Source organism: Ctenopharyngodon idella, chromosome 4 (assembly GCF_019924925.1).
Source record: "Ctenopharyngodon idella isolate HZGC_01 chromosome 4, HZGC01, whole genome shotgun sequence".
Lineage (NCBI taxonomy): Eukaryota > Metazoa > Chordata > Actinopteri > Cypriniformes > Xenocyprididae > Ctenopharyngodon > Ctenopharyngodon idella.
Genome location: NC_067223.1, coordinates 13,497,587 through 13,515,693, shown reverse-complemented (window position 1 = coordinate 13,515,693; position 18,107 = coordinate 13,497,587). Strand labels below are relative to the sequence as shown.

Here is an 18,107-nt window from a genome sequence, read left to right as displayed (position 1 = left end):
TGTGCTGTTTGTTTTATTAGATAATTATGTTTTTCGGGAGACCACGAGTCATTTCTTTCTCCCGCTTCCCGTACACATATCAGTATCTTCCCTCCCACACCCTTTTTGAAGCTTTAAAAAGATTCAGTGCCTGTTAACTGTAATTGCATGGAAATGAGTGTGTAAAACTGCAATACGGTTTTGAAACAGGGCCATAACCAATATGCGCCCCTAGGACAACCCTCCCGAAATATTCAGGGCGATATGGCCTTTTAAATCTTACATTTGTTACCCACAGTCCTGAAAACTGCCTTGGTTTTAAACACCAAAAGGATGAGTAAATAATAGTAAAATTTCTTTAATGACTGCTTTTAATAATAACTCTCCCTCGTTCCCCTTCACCAGCTCGCTCGCTCCCTCCTTTTCTTCTCCCTCACACTTTTCCCCCTCTCTTTCTCTCTCCACAGACCAACTGTTTAATGTCACACTGCCTCTCCAGCTCGAAATAACAGATGAGACAGCAGGCTTGGCGTGAGCTCTGTGTGGGTGTGAGTGTGTGTGTAGGAGGGTGGGAGGGACTGTGAGAATTGGAGACATGTAACGTGTGTGTGTGTGTGTGTGTGTGTGTGTGTGTGTGTGTGTGTGTGTGTGTGTGTTTGCGTGTTCTGCATCAGTGATGGTGGCATGGTGAGCAAGGTGACTTTTTTGATACTCTATAAGAAACGCCTGAAATCTAGCAGAGAATCAGAATATATATATATATATATATATATATATTAAAAAAAAATGTGGTAAATGAAATGGCACTGCCTGGTGCAAGTGATGTATGTGTCTTTTTCCTTAAAGGGGTCATATCATGAAAATCTAACTTTTTCCATGTTTAAGTGCTATAATTGTGTCCCCGGTGCATCTACCAACCCAGAAAACATGAAACAGAACAACCTAGTAACTTTGTTTTGGTAAGCCTTTCTCTGCAAGCATGTTAAAAAAAACAAGCCGCTCAGATTTCACTCCCCTCTTAATCTGGAGATTTCCACCCACGGTGCTGCCATTTTGTTTTCGCAAGCGACAACGGTGTACCAGTTCTAACGCCATGGCAAAAGTTCAAGCAAAGAATGCTCACAAACCCCAAAATTTACATAAACCCTGCCCCTTAGAAACACGCAACAAAGGGGGTGAGGCCATGTTGGGCTGATTTAGAGAAGAGGAAGAGTTGTTGTAGTGTGTTGTTACAATGCCGTCATTTTACACCGGACTGCTAACATGACGGCATATGCTGGTCGATGAGTTGAATCAACTCCACAGCAACTACATAAATTTATCCACTAACCATTCAGAAACGTCCAGTTTCATTCTAAAAGTTGTAACTTCTTCCTGAGTCTCTCCATCAGTGTCGACTCCGGTTTGAACAATGTAAGGCTGAACACCGTTACTGACAATCCTCATTTTGGCTGCGTGAGATTCTCCAGCTTTGTTGTTGTTGTTGAGCAACCAAAGCGCGAGTTGTTAAAGCTCCGCCCTCTTCTGGAAAGGGGGCCGGGAGCAGCAGCTCATTTGCATTTAAAGGGACACACACAAAAACAGTGTGTTTTTACTCACACCCAAATGGGGGCAAATTTGACAAGTTATAATAAATGATCTGTGGGGTATTTTGAGCTGAAACTTCACAGACACATTCTGGGGACACCAGAGACTTACTGTATATTACATCTTGTGAAAAGGGGCATAATAGGTTCCCTTTAAAGCTAAAGTGTACATTTTTTAATATGCAGAGACAACTACACTCTTAGAAGAAAAGGTTCTATATAGAAACTTAAAGGGTTGTCAGGCGCTTTACACCTTAAAGGTTGAATTGAGAAAGCTAATTTTCCTTGATCTTTTGACATTTAAGAGGTCATTGTAATATAAAAATATCCTGTAAGTTTCAGGACTCAAAACTGAACTCAAACTCCCTTGTTTGTCCAAAAACGTCTTTTATTGAAACCAAGCTCAGAAAATGACTTGTTTCGGATTATGTCACATTATTATGTCATAGTGCGACAAAAGACCGCCTCTGCAGAAGAAGCTCAACACCTACTATTTCATCATTGCCTCTTTAGCCCCGGCCACAGATTTGCACATGTCATGTAGTAGTAAATAAGAGACAGACACAAACACAGGATTACTCCAGCAATAAAATGATAAAGATGCCTTTGAGGATTACAAGATGATGTGGAAAACCAAGTCTTTGCATTGCCATCCTTGTGATCCTAATATTAAGAAAGTGTGGATGAACTTTATTTTTAACGAAGCTCCAGTCAGGTCACGTCAGTTTGCTCGCTTCATTTTACTGTGGATTTGTTTTAAACAAGACAGTTCAACACAGGCTTTACAGAGAGACTGAAAAATAAAAGATGATGCAGTGCCAACTTGGATTCGACAGTAATGTATATTCTTATTTTAAAAAAATGATACATATTTAGGCTATATCAGAGGCGTTTCCTCTGAGGAGGCAAGGGAGGCAGTGCATCCTCAAAAAAAAAATAGGATGAGAAAATAATCCATATTACAAAAATAAAACAACGTAAATATTACAAAATGTGACATTAAAAATCACTCGTTTTTCTAAAGCAACACTGTCCAACAGCGACACCAGTGGGTAAAGTTACAGCAGGAGGCAGCGTCTTTCTTGCCTCCCCTGAGCCCACTGAGTTTTAACAGACCCCCTAAAGCGTGCGGTGGGTTTCGTTGGGGCTAATTGGGGGGTAAATGCCTCCATCGCACTATAATTGGATGTGATCGGTTATGGTTGGCTATGACTGCTTCACGCGATCAATCCCACCTCTTGTTTTCTTGCGTATTCCGCGTTCGTGAATCAGTCTGAATGAACAAAATGATGGCGTTAATGGGAAGACTAATTAAAAAGTAATATATGTGTATTATATATGTGTATGCATGTGTATAACCTGTTAACCTGCCATGTGAGCAGAGAGCCTAATCTTAAAATAGACAACTGCATGCAGTCTTTTACTAGTCCAGATGTTGTCGACAATGCTGTTCAAGAAAATCTCATGGGAGAAAACATCCGACTACAACAGAGCGCATCCTCACATGGGCCGTCCCCTGCCTCCACTCATGTTGATGCTGGAAACACACTCATCTGTCATCTGGACAATGTGCATTCAGAGTGTCCATGCAGGTTTCTAACCAGTTATGAACAGCTGACTGGCAAAAACCAGCTTGAAAACAACTGCAGAACTGGAAGTGAATTGAAATGGCACCAAAACTACAAATAAATAGACAGTGACTCATTTCCGAAAGCCTTTGAAGCACAAAACAGGCAGACAATGTTAATTAAAACAACATAAAAGCATCAGAAACATGTTAGTCCATGTGGATGGAGCGAAAAAATATAAAATTCCCATCCTGATGTGTTTGCGAGCATGTAACTATGGACACTTAGCAAGATGAAAAACTAAACTATAACAAACTTGCTGGTTCACATTTAAAAATAAACTGGTGTAATGTGCACACTTTGTTCCACTCACTACTATAAAAAAAAATTATTGCCATTTATAATTTTTCCCATTTTTGTCTTCACAAGTCGCTGTCTATCTCATATTTGACCTTTGAACTTGTGACCGCGGTGAGCATGTCTGATACCCTGCGGCATCCGCCCGACCCAGACTGTCTCCATGGCAACAAGGCTTCTGCTCAGCAACCTGAGAGCGTGAGGAGTGTGCAGGCATGCTGTACAGCAGCACTACACACACACACACACACACACACACACACACACACATATATTCACATGATTTACAAAAATGGGAACTCAAACCACAATGGCACCAAAATACATATGTATGCCCTCCAGAAAAATAAAAATATCCTATTTATGAGGAAGAAAGGGAACTCACATTTTTATTCCCTAAAAAACATACGTCACTATGTGAAACAGTATTCTGCCACTTCCCATTTATTTTCCATTTCTGCTTAGACTTCTAATCTGTATCTTCTCCTCTCTCTCTCTCTCTCTCTCTCTCTCTCTCTCTCTCTCTCTCTCTCTCTCTCTCTCCCCTATTCATCTAAAGCAAATTTACTTCTTAAGCTTTTTCCTTTAGTATTTACTTTACGCTCCCTGTCCTCTCAGTCTAAAAAACTCATATAATAATTGCCAAATCTTTGCTCACATGTCTTGAGAATCATTATATGTCAAAGTATTTAAATTTTTCTGCAGGAATGTAAATCACACCTTGCAATTAAAACCGATAATCAGTTTTTTGAGACATAGCTGGCTTGCTTACTCATGAACGTATATTATATATATATATATATATATATATATATATATTTTAACCGATTTGACATATATATATATATATATATATATTATTTATATATACATATATGTCAAATCGATTAATCACGTTTAATCACATGTAACACAAAAGTTTGTATGTATGTATATATATACACACACACACACACACACACATTTTATATATATATATATATATATATATATATATATATATATATATATACACACATACATAAACAATATATAAATATAATAATATATATACACATTATTTACACAAAGTTTTATGTAAGTGTGATTAATCGCGATTAATCGTTTGCCTAGCATTAATAAATAAATATATAATTATATAATTATAATTATATAATAAATATATACATGTGTGTGCATTTAAATATACAAAATAAATATACAAAGTACACACACATATTATTTAAACACAAACACTATTTTGGATGTGATTAATTGCAACTAATCATATATATATATATATATATATATATATATATATATATATATATATATATATATATATATACATATATATATACATATATATACACACACACACACACGATCGATTTTTAAACCTTTTTTAACTAGTGAGAATCAGGAAAATGTGTCCTCACTAGTCAGTTGTCATAATATTTCACTAAATAAGTGAGGACATTTGGCCTTCGCAACTATAGCCGAACCTGTACATATACTGTATCCGCATACAGATTTACACACAGATGGAGTGAATGTTTTTTTTATTTTTTTTTTATAAAAAGTGTCAAGGAGAAGTCAACATTAGGTGAGTCTTCATCCAGTACACAAGACGCAACAAATGTAATCAAGCGCTTACAGATCCAAGGACAGGAGATACGAACAGCTACGTGTAAGGACTGAACAGACAGACAATGACTCAACACCAGACCAGACCTACTATAATTGACCTTAGTCACGCAATATTTAATTTGACACAAATGAAAATTAGGTTATGAGGGATAGAAAAGCAAAACAAAAAAAATGTCTTTCAAAAAAAATATTTTATTTTGCATGATTTTAAATACAATGTCTACCCTGACTAAGCTCCATTAACACATCTCTGTTGTTTTAAACGGAAATAAGTCTTTAGATAATCTGAAAAACAAGCCTGGCTAACTAAGCTTTTAGCTTTAAACCCAAGAGTAAAGGCAAAGACAGGCTTTATCCTTAGTGTAAGTACTGCAGTATATGTGGTCCTCTACGCTGTGGTCTTAAATAGATTACTGGATCGATATCTATACTTGATTAATGAGACTTACAGGGCTGCTGTTATAAATACATGCAGAGGGTGGCTGAGAAATCTGTCTGGTCTCGAGTCTGATACAAAGAATTCGGTTTTGACCAAATTAGCTATTTGTTCGCTGTCTATTCTTGAACAGAGGAAGTGAGGCCATATGCTGTTTCCAATCATTATTTTGAAACATGAGCAGGGCTGACGATATTACACACACAACACAATAACACACTTCTACAAGTACACACACAAAGTGGACATCTGGTCCCTGTCCACCTCTCAGCATTTGCCATCATCTTACTTGTGTTACAATACCACATGCACATTTATTTCATTATATAAATGGTTTTTGCCTACTGTTTTATGAATATTGCGTATTTGGACAAGCTACTAATTAGAATGTACTGCTTTTTGCATACAAGGCCAACACTGAAACTAAGAAAAGTTTTTTGTTGAACTGATATCACAATTGGTTTTCTCTGATTTGGAGCCTTTTTATTTGCAAAGTGTATGCAAAGTGACCCACATTTGATTTTTGGCCCTGTTTACACATGGTATTATGATGCTTTTTGGTCGATCGGATCACAAGTAGACGAGGGAGACACATTCCCGTTTACACCTGGTGTTTTAATCCGTCTCTTTTGTCCACTTTCAACCACTTCTGTCCTGACTTCTTCGAGGGGAGGGTCTATGGGCCGGTAAATGTATGAGCTTTTTCAGATCTTTCAATCTAATGGATGAAATAAGCTTACGCAAGGAGACGACAGAAAAACATACAGAGAGAATCAGCTTTAGTTTCTGCTCTGACCGCCTCAAGACCAGCCAAATGCTGTGTGTGTTAGAAATCAGGAATGGTGAGAGAACATTGTGCTTGGTACGTTTTTCGTCTTCAAACCAAACTTGGGTCTTCAGCCGACAAAGTTTAAATCCCGTCTGGCTAGCGCGCTTCCCATAATGTAGGTCAGTAGGTGGAGAGTAGGTGGTCTTTTGTGGCTGTTCGAGCACATTCGACCACATGAGTGTTTGCTCTATGAAAGCAATCCGGTCAAATGCATTTTCGACAACCTCTGGAAGTGGTCGAAAGTGGACAAGCTGTAGACACACCTGTATATAGCATCGTCCACTTGTGATCCCATCGACCAAATGCATCATAATACCAGGTGTAAACAGGGCTTTTAACCCTTGAAAATGAGATAATTTAACAATTTACTCATGGAGCCACATTGAAATCTGTATATCTTTAGAAATTAACCATATTGGGCCTTTAAAATTAAGTGCTTTTTGGCATTTTTGAACTGTCCCTGTTGGCATATAATGCAAGAAAGATTTCTAAAGTCAACAGATTTTACTAATAGAGCTACCAATCTCTGTAAAAGTAAAATAATGATGCTGCCATCTTTCTAAAGTCATTTTTACACCCCTCTAATTTGGCTCCAAATCTCAGGTGAAAATTGTCACTTTGATCCCCGTCTACAAAATAGTGAATTACTCTGTAAATATAACATTGGTGACATTTAATATTTTGGCTTTCATCACTATTTATGTTTGTCTTTTTCCTCTTTGTTAGAGCGTCCGACTCTCATGCGGACGGGCCCGGGCAGGTGCGAACTGGAGGGGCTACGTTGGTGCCGTGACCCGGATGGGAGTGAGGTTTAGGGGGGTGAGTGTAACAGATGTAGGCTAGTAGGAGCTGTGCGTGTAAACCTCACTCCCCTGATCTCAAGAGATGCTCTAGCGACTGATGCTAGGGGTTGCAGCCTTTAGACTCCTTGTTAGAGCGTCCGACTCCCATACGGACGGGCCGGGGTTCATGTCCTGCTTGGAGCGGGCAGGTGCAAACTGGAGGGGCTACACATAGACAACAATATAACCAATAGAAATATAGACAGCAATATAACACTTTCAAGGTCCAGAAAGGTACTAAAGACATTGTTAAAACAGTCGACGTGACTGCAGTGGTTCAACCTTAATGTTATGAAGCGACGAGAATACTTTATGTGCGCAATAAAAAAAACAAAAATAACAACTCTTCCCTGTCAGTCTGTTACGCAGTTGGCGCAGCGAACGCATTGCAGAGCTTCCGTGTTTACGTCCGAATGCAGGCTTAGTATTGGCCGAGGCCGTGCAAGTGTGTGATGCTGACGCAGGAGCCGGCCTATGAGTTGCCGTTCGGACGTAAACACAGAAGCGCTGCATTGCGTTTGACACGAAATGACCCAGCATTGTGTGTGTACAACACAGCTCAGTTCCAGGTCCATCTCATCTGTGTACTCTTTCACTGAATGTTTCACTATAGAGTCTAAACAGAGCCAGTTCACATAATCAAATGCCAAGAACAATATTTATCTCTTAACCCACATATTATGTGCGGGTCAATTTGACCTGCAATTTCATGTTTAACAGCAGTTGCGCAGACCCAAAATAATAATAATAAAAAACTATTTATTTATTATGCCAGTTTTCAACTACCTTCTGAGAGTAATTAAATTTTGGCGTTGCTAGCATCATGCTCTACTGTTTGAGCTTCAGGAAAATTAAAACATTTTTAAAAAATTAGAAATTCAACATTTTAAATAAAAAAAAAAAAAGTTACAATACTTTTTATAATATTTATATTTTTATTCACAACAAATGGTTAAAAATAGCTGTTAAATATATATTTTTTTAAAATAATATGTTCTCATGTTTATTTTTGTTGTAATGTGTGAGAAGTATTAATATTAAAGGTTTACTGATTTTACCTGATTTTTTGTTTTCATAGTGTTCTTCATGAGTTGTATTGAATCCAATTAGGGTAAATTTGACCAGCAACAAAAATCTTACCCAGAATTCAAACATAATACAAGGGTTAAAGGAGCAGGACATTTCTCATTATTTCATACTGTAAAAAAACCCCCAAATTTCATAATTCAAAATGTGACGTAGCGACACACAAAAGAGGATGTGGGCACCCAAAACCCCCCCAAAAAAATCAGTCGATACTGTTCCTGTGAATGGATGATGAATTCTGGAAAATCTGAAGTTGCTATAATCCATGACAAACCCACTAAAAATGCTTCTTTAATCTGTACCCATTTTATGTCACTTTGCATTCACTCTGAACATTTATTGTGAGATGTTTGGACTCTCCTTCTGTGGGACTCTAAACGAACAGATGAAATGTCTTGTAGCGGTGTGGATCCCCTGAGCCGCTATAAATCTGATTCATACAGTCACTCTAGGCAGAGGAAGTACACCAGCGAGTCAGTCTGCGGCCTCGGACAATGATGTGTGTGTGTGTGTGTGTGTGTGTGTGTGTGTGTGTGTGTGTGTGTGTGTGTGTGTGTGTGTGTGTGTGTGTGTGTGTGTGTGTGTGTGTGTGTTTGTGGCTTTGGACTGGATGGCAGCCAGAAGTGCAGCCCGACATCAAATCTCATGAGAACAACAGACTAAAACGCAGCATTATGGCAATGTCACACTGTAAGACATCAATTCATTTTCTCCATCTTTGTGCATTTTCTTTGGAAAAGACTAAGCCTTGAATGATAACACACTGTGCACATGCTCATACACTATCGCTATCACTAGATGAAATGAGGGTGGGGTTTACAGTAGCGTTTCTAGTCGCATGCATGTGCAAAGCTTTTGTACAACACAAGCTCCCAACAGGACAGAAAAGCCACTCGCTCGAGTGCTGTTTCTTGCTGATGAAGCAAAAATATTTTGTGTAATGCGCGCGCACACACACACACACACACACACACACACACACACACACACACACACACACACACACACACACACACACACACACACCAGTGTTTTCCACATTAAACTGACTCGCTTTGAATCACCATAAATGTGTAGTTCAATTTGTGTGTGTGTGTGTGTGTGTGTGTGTGTGTATTTGCAGGTACAGTCAAGGTCATGTGCCTTGCTTTCCTTCTAACTTCCTCCCTCAGAGAAAACCATTTCCTGTGCGGACGCTGACAAACTCCAGCAGGACATTTTTTTTACAGAAACTATTTTTTTGAACGAGATGAAATTTCAAAGCAATCATACACTGAAAAAAATGTGTAGAAACAAATTTCACTAAGTCGTAAATTTCACAATTAATTCCAAAGAAACAGTAAGTAACATTAAATTAGAAGAGAAATTCTGATGTAGAAAGCCTGAAATAGTACTATAATCTTGTAAAATATACTCCAATAATCAAATTTTTACAGTGTTTTTACACATAGTAACAAATATTGGGTTGTTTCAACTTATGTTTGGGTCAAATATGGACAAAATTTAAATTTTTAAATTAAATTTTTAAACCCAATGGTTGGGTTTGTCCATATTTGACCCAAACAGCCCAGCATTCTAGAGTGTACACTCTTTAAAAAGAAAATAAAAAAAAGGTTCTTTAAAAGATCTTTACATGTAGTAACAGTTCTATTTAGAACCATATCGTCTTGAAGAACCCTTTTTATCGATGGCTGCTGAGCTCCAGAAAATCAGTAATGAGGTGGCTTTGACAGTTACAGATTTGAAAAACAAAAAGGCGGGAAAAAAGAACCCTAAACTCTAACACAAAAAATCTTTTCTTTTTTCCCGCCTTTTTGTTTTTTTTTTTAATCTGTAACTGTCAAAGCCACCTCATTACTGATTTTCTGGAGCTCAGCAGCCACCCAATTAAACAGACTGTCAACAGGTAAATTATTTGTTTCTTAAAATGTCTATAAATTTTAACTTTCAAGTTGTTACTGGTTTCCTACCAGTCATTACTTTTTCTCTTTTTAGTTTAACAGAACATGTAAGTATGAGCAGCTTATAATACTTATCTTCTCTTCTTCACTAAGTAACTGAGATATTGAATATATGATCAATATTGTTAGATTTTTTTTCTAATTATTACTTTGTACATAAACATACCCAGTCACAAAAAAAACTTCAAAGCTTTTTAAACTGTTTTTACATAAATAGAAGAGACACACTGTAACTGTAAAGATACTAATATACTAATATTAATAAAAAATAAACTATTAATAAAAAGGTTATTTATAACACCATTAAGATCCCATATTGCACTTTCAAAGCATGGTTCTTTATGGAACCTTATAGAAAAGGGTTCTATTTAGCGCCAAGAGCCGAAGAACCCCAATTTGGAACTGTTTAGAACCATTTTTCTTAATATATGCATTTAAACATGACACTTTTTAAACATTAAAAGAAAATTAAGCATGTCTGAATGGCAAATAAGTGTGTGTCTGTTATATCTGAGAATAGCAGTGCTGTCCCTTATGACCATAAATCACTCATCTGTCTCAATCCATCCTTAGCCACACTACTGTATGCCACACACACTGCTGTACGTGCGGTCCATACTAAACAGCACTGCTGCGGCAGGAGGATTCCCTGATCTTGCTCCCTGACACACACACACACACACACACACACACACACACACACACACACACACACACACACACACAGAGAGCCAGATACCCATCGCTTCCCCATTGGACATTCACACACAGACTGGTGGTTGAGTATCCATGGAAACATGTACAATGCAGCAAGAGCCTGTTGAAGAAGGAGTGTACCTAGGCACGCATTTGACAACCGAGAGACGTCCATATGTTCATCCATCTTGGCCATGCGAGCGCTAACGCAGCGTCCCTGATACTACACCAATCTATCAGCATGCCTTGAGTTGCCTAGAGACCACCCTCACTCTCACCACCATTGGCCAGTAGTAGCTGAGACAGCAACTCTGCCCCTTACATTTAAATATGGCGCTTCAAATGTCCTTTTCCAGCTTTTTTCTAAAACATTTTCCCATTTTATGGTCTAAACGAGCCGTACACCTTCACCAGTTGGAGCGCTGGAGACAGGGGTTGCCATGGAGCCTGCGCGATGCTGTCCCCCTCCCTTTCCATTTCATCGATTACACACTGTTAAACGAGTGCGCGTGCACAAACGGCCGCCCTGCTGTAAGGGCAAACAAATGATGCAGGGTGCATTGTATATACTATTATGTTGATAATGCATATCTTGAATGAAAAGAAGCCTGTATATTTTGTAACTCCCTCACTTACGCTTCTCACTCCCTGCTGGAAATCCACCGTAGGCTTGTTTTGGAACATGGTAGCTGGTTTCTAGATAGTCCAAGGTGGTTATCAGCTGGTGAAATAGCCACCTAGAGCTGGTATGTCCAACTGGTAGATGGTTTTTAGCTGGTAGACAACCATCTAACACAGTTCAAAAACCATGTTGATCATCTTGAGATGGTTTTATAACTGGTTGACCAGTAACCATATTTCATATACCATCTGGACCATCTTGAGCTTCTATGAACAGCTGGTTGCTGGCTTCTTATTAGCTGGTCAGCCAGCAGTTACCACCATCTTAGGCTGGTGTCTAGCTGGTAATAATCTGGTTGACCAACTGCCATGTGTCAAAAATCATCTTAACCACCTTTGGTGTCTAGCTAGTTATGATCTGGTTGACCAACTGCCATGTTTCAAAAATCATCTTAACCACCTTTGGTGTCTAGCTAGTTATAATCTGGTTGACCAACTGCCATGTTTCAAAAATCATCTTAACCACCTTTGGTGTCTAGCTAGTTATGATCTGGTTGACCAACTGCCATGTGTCAAAAATCATCTTAACCACCTTTGGTGTCTAGCTAGTTATGATCTGGTTGACCAACTGCCATGTTTCAAAAATCATCTTAACCACCTTTGGTGTCTAGCTAGTTATGATCTGGTTGACCAACTGCCATGTTTCAAAAATCATCTTAACCACCTTTGGTGTCTAGCTAGTTATAATCTGGTTGACCAACTGCCATGTTTCAAAAATCATCTTAACCACCTTTGGTGTCTAGCTGGTTATAATCTGGTTGACCAGCTACCATGTGTCAAAAATCATCTTAACCACCTTTGGTGTCTAGCTGGTTATAATCTGGTTGACCAGCTACCATGTGTCAAAAATCATCTTAACCACCTTTGGCGTCTAGCTGGTTATAATCTGGTTGACCAGCTACCATGTGTCAAAAATCATCTTAACCACCTTTGGCGTCTAGCTGGTTATAATCTGGTTGACCAGCTACCATGTGTCAAAAATCATCTTAACCACCTTTGGGGTCTAGCTAGTTATGATCTAGTTGACCAACTGCCATGTTTCAAAAATCATCTTAACCACCTTTGGTGTCTAGCTGGTTATAATCTGGTTGACCAGCTACCATGTGTCAAAAATCATCTTAACCACCTTTGGTGTCTAGCTAGTTATAATCTAGTTAACCAACTGCCATGTGTCGAAAATCATCTTAACCACCTTTGGTGTCTAGCTAGTTATGATCTAGTTGACCAACTGCCATGTTTCAAAAATCATCTTAACCACCTTTGGTGTCTAGCTAGTTATAATCTAGTTAACCAACTGCCATGTGTCAAAAATCATCTTAACCACCTTTGGTGTCTAGCTAGTTATGATCTAGTTGACCAACTGCCATGTTTCAAAAATCATCTTAACCACCTTTGGTGTCTAGCTGGTTATAATCTGGTTGACCAGCTACCATGTGTCAAAAATCATCTTAACCACCTTTGGTGTCTAGCTAGTTATAATCTAGTTAACCAACTGCCATGTGTCAAAAATCATCTTAACCACCTTTGGTGTCTAGCTAGTTATGATCTAGTTGACCAACTGCCATGTTTCAAAAATCATCTTAACCACCTTTGGTGTCTAGCTAGTTATAATCTAGTTAACCAACTGCCATATGTCAAAAATCATCTTAACCACCTTTGGTGTCTAGCTGGTAATAATCTGGTTGACCAACTGCCATGTTTCAAAAACCGTCCCAACCCCTTTTAGTTGGTAAAGGCAGCTGACAGCTGGTTTCTAGTTAGGGTGATCCAAGCTGTCCATTATCTGGTTGACAACTAACCATGTTCTAAACACCATCTGGTCAAAGACGGTTTACCAGTTTTAACCAGTGAAAGAATGCTAGAAACCAGTTTTAAAACACAACTACCAGCTTAACATGGATTTTCCAGCAAAATTAAGTGGTGTAATATGCTTTGAAATGCAATTAAATTTAAATGGGAAGCAATAATGCAATTGAAAGGCATTATGAAATATTACACGGCCAATACGTTGTAAATGTAACGCATGCACAAGGTTCGTATTAGATGCATCAGATGAGAGACCGTCTCCAGGTACCCATCAGGTGCGACAGTGTTCTTACCTTTCACTTGGCTCTCATACTCCGTAATGATTTCCTTTTCCTTTTTGCTCTTCGTCGTGTTAGACATGACGCCTGTGTAGTCCAGATCCGCTGGTCCCTTCTGTCTGAAACCTTTCTGCTTCTCCGAGACGCGTCCCTACTCTGCCCGATGCGTCATATCTAACCACAGGTTCAGTGCGTGATCCAGCAGCAGGAAACTATAGTCCGTAAAGCAAAGCGATGACATTCAACCATGCACATCAATGATTATTAAACCTGCACAGACAAAAGACCCCTGAAAAGTGGCACGTGAACCACAGGGGCGCGTCGTTACAGCCGCATCGCCAGACGCGCAAGAACGATTGGAGATGCAAGTGGCCGCATCAATATTACGCACAGGTTGAGTGCGCACGCGATTAACAAGAAAGACACGCGCGTCTGTAGGAGACAGAGACTGTAACTCATCTAAACTCACTCTAAGGTGTGAGAGTATCTGATTGTGTATGCAAAAAATTTGTAGGTGTGCGTGTTTCTCATGCGCGCGCTCTCTACTCTACTGTCAATTGGTGGGCGGGTTGGGGCGTGAGTGCGAGTATGTGTGCGATACATATAAAATTGACAGTCACTCTATTTTTAGGAAACCTCTAATCCAGTTGTTTTCAGTCCAAGACCTTGAGTACACTGGACCTTGAGAACATTTTGGATGGTTCGCTTATTTAACACACCTGATTTGTATTATCGGCTTATTAGTAGATGCTACAAGACCTGAACTGGGTGTGTCAGATGACGGAGAAATCCAAAATGCTGGAGCTGGAGTACCTCAACAGAACCACTGGATAATATTTAATAGGCTACTTACCAATAGGGTTGATAAGGTGGCATTTGTTGATGAAAACAGGAAATATGATTCTATCATTCTATTCTAAAGTGAAATTACAGTAAAAAATAATTTCTGTGGAACTATTAAAGTCTGATAAAACTTTGTTATTGTTGTTGTTTAAAAAAAACGCAATTGGTCTAGTTTCGTCAGTAGATACCACTCAAAGAAGGTATACCTATAAAAATATATACATATCGCCAGGTTTACACCAGGTTGAATTTAACCTTTGAGGTGGAGGGAAACACGCAGCAGCTGTGGAAAGCACCAGTCTGACTTCTGCTGGTGCAACTGTGCAACTACAAAACAGAGTAACAATTTACACAATGGAAAGGCTTCTTAATGACTCCCCCATTCTTCACTTAGACATAAGTGGTTGAATGGTGTAGGAGGCGCTTTATGGGTCACTTATTCACCCTCACACACGATAACAGCGCAGAGTCAGCAGGGGGAGACAGAGAATAGAAAATCAGTGGAACAAATTCTGCGAGACACTGATCTCATGTCAGTTCAATGAGCAAACAGAGAATGGCTATATAGTGTCCATAAGAATACTTTGCCCAAAAAGATAGTTTTGACATTATTTTGTCACATGTGTAGTTTGATTTGTCTACTACACGGTAAAATCAGTTTAAAATAATTAGATAAAGAGAGAATGTATACAAATAGCAAAGCCTGTCAAGAACACATCTGGGTCGTATTTCACTACAAATTTCTAAATGTTTGCATTGTGACATTATTTTTTGTTACAGTCAAGTACATTCACCAATTCCTGTCAAGTTTTTCCTGTCAAGAACACAATCAGCATAAATCGGTACCAAAAATAACATCATGATGTATAAATATTTCACACTTTAAGTATATACTTATATTGATTTGATGTTGATATCAATAAATATCTTTCTATCGTTTTTTTTAAAGACATGTGCTTGCAGTAACTGTCATCAAAATAATGCAGAAATGAATGGTTCTATTTTTTCCCTTTCAATCATGAAATATGGCCCAGACATGTCTTGTATAAGATAACAATTTAATTACAAGTAAAAAAAAAAAAAAAAAAAAAAGTTCATTTAATTTTATTATTGAATGAAATCTAAGCATTTGAATTGGAAACTGACTGCAATGCTTGGGAACAGAATTTGCTTGCTCTCTTTCAAAAAAAAAAGACCTTCCTGTATAACAACAATCTCATTACCGTTTCACATATATCAACAGGTCATGCGTCGGTTATATAACATAAAGTGTTCAGTGTGTGTGTGTGTAGTAACGTTAAGCGACTATGAAGATATTTCTCATAATGTGACACTGATGCAATGTTAACATCCTTAGCAGGCTGCGTATCTGCTCAGTTATGAATTATTGAGGATTACTTGACATCACTAGGGTCGGGAACAAGCTAGTGACATAACACACGCGCACACACGCACACACACATGTACTGTAAGTACAGGAAATGTATATCTGTTCCAATCACTGAGCACACCCTCACTCTAACGATGCATTTATGGGCACTTAAATGTATTTTTAGACTTCTGAGGGTCGTTTAAGATGATTTAATGGACTGTATATCACGTGGATGACTCTTTTATACTATTTATAACTCTTGGTTATTATACGAAATGCTCGGTTCTATATAAACATGACATAAAAGGTGTCAGGTGGGTGCAATATGATCCATGCTGAATTAATAATTTCTATACCATTTAAGGGCTAGTAAAGCTTCTGCCTATGTTTAGTGGGGTTCTGGGGAGTGTAAGTAACATCATTGAACCTTCAACCCAGCACAAGCCTCAGAACAAAACATATTGTCACGGACTGGGCAGCTGTACATGTTCAGCATGTAAAACGGCCACCTAAGCTACACTTCAAAATAGATTCTCTTCGTCAAACCAGACATTTTCGTTATCAAATGTAGGTGGAACACGTGAATTACACTACATAACTCAGAGTTATTTCTTTGTTTTGATATTTTATAATGCAATGAAATTCATACATTTTAAAGTCGGCATTAAATGGAAGTTTATCTGAGTGAATCGGCTTCTCGAACAAGAAAAAATGTAGGCGGGACTTGATTTTGTACATCGGGAATTCATTGGATCGTTGTAGTTTGCTATCGATGTGATGTCATGTGAGTGACAGGTTGTCTCGTCCTCGCACCACTATAATATTTCATAAGAATTTTGATTTCATTGTGAGCATGAGTGTGTCTCAGGGTTCCCATTCCAGAAAACTCCAAACCTGTGGTCGAACATAAAGGGAGCAGATTGAATCAGTTATCTGGTAATCATGAAGTTTCCTGTTAAAGCAAAATGTTCTCGAACTTAAACACTGTGTTTGGACATGGGAAAACATCTGAAGCATCCAGTCAGTAATTACACCGCTCTCATTACAGTCAGGCTTAAACATGCATAAACGTTTCCTTTAGTACTGGCTTTCCCGCAATTTGTTCTCCTCTTAAATCCGTTTTTAATTCTCTCCTGAACGTTCTGTTTCTGTCTGACAGAGCCAGAGGCTCTAAAAATTATGACGCGGATGATGTGATGTTCTTTTTGCCGCTTTTATTTGGTCTCCAAAGCGACAGGTTCACCCACGCACTGGCAAACCTGACAATCATGTTACTGCTTTGTACGAGTGCTGTCAAATGTCTGACATCTGCAATTCTGTGAACAAAACGGAGAAGAGCTGACCTCGTTTTCAAATAATCGTTTTAAAATAGTGTCATTAACTCACCCTCGTATCATTCCAAACTTTCTTCCGCTGAACCTCAAAAGAGAAATAATGTGGAATATCCATTCTCCTTGAAAGCATAGTCAGCAGGGGACATCAAAATATAAAAAAGGACAATACAAACACCATAAATGTAGTCCATTCAACTTGAGCACTAAATGCCAAGTCTTTTGAAGTCATATGTTTATGAAATTTAAGTTATTATTCACCGGTGGATGTGCACATTCGGGGCATAAACCAGGTTTGATGTCAATGACACCAACGGCATTGTGTGTCAACATTAATGCCTGACCTCACAAATGCTCTACTGAATGAATGGGCAAAAATTCCCACTAAACACTAGAAAGCCTTTCCATGAGAGTGAAAGCTGTTCTAGTTGCATATTGATAACTCCATATTAATGTCTATGTATTTAGAATGAAATGTCATTTAAGTTGCCTGTTGGTGAAATGCATATACTTTTGTCCGTGTAGTGTATATTGAATTAAACTCAGAAATTCAGACAGCGCAATAGCTACCTGCAACGTGGCCTCTTCTCAGACAGATGACTGGAAGAGCTATTCAGGTCAATTAAACACTGTATTTGATACTTCCTGTAGTTATTAAATCCACAGTAGGAGTCTAAACCAGAAGTCCTGCATTGAGCTCTCACTCACGTCCCTCTGTCTATGGTGTCCTCTGACCTCTGTGACTCTTGAAAGTTGTGTTTGGTTTTCTCTATTAATACAGTCATTCTGTTTGATCTGCCCCACAGTACAGTTTTATAAAGGTCAGA

General features: G+C 38.6%; 1 protein-coding gene across 1 annotated transcript in view; it reads right to left on the bottom strand.

Moving 5' to 3' along the window:
• The window catches only part of srgap1b (SLIT-ROBO Rho GTPase activating protein 1b), a 51,647-nt gene extending 37,232 nt beyond the window's left edge, over nt 1–14,415 (bottom strand). The window contains exon 1 of the mRNA XM_051891144.1: nt 13,750–14,415. Within this exon, the coding sequence (XP_051747104.1) occupies nt 13,750–13,816 (67 nt within the window). The 5' untranslated portion in view covers nt 13,817–14,415. The remainder of the gene's footprint in view (nt 1–13,749) is intronic.
• Between the last annotated feature and the right edge of the window lie 3,692 nt (nt 14,416–18,107).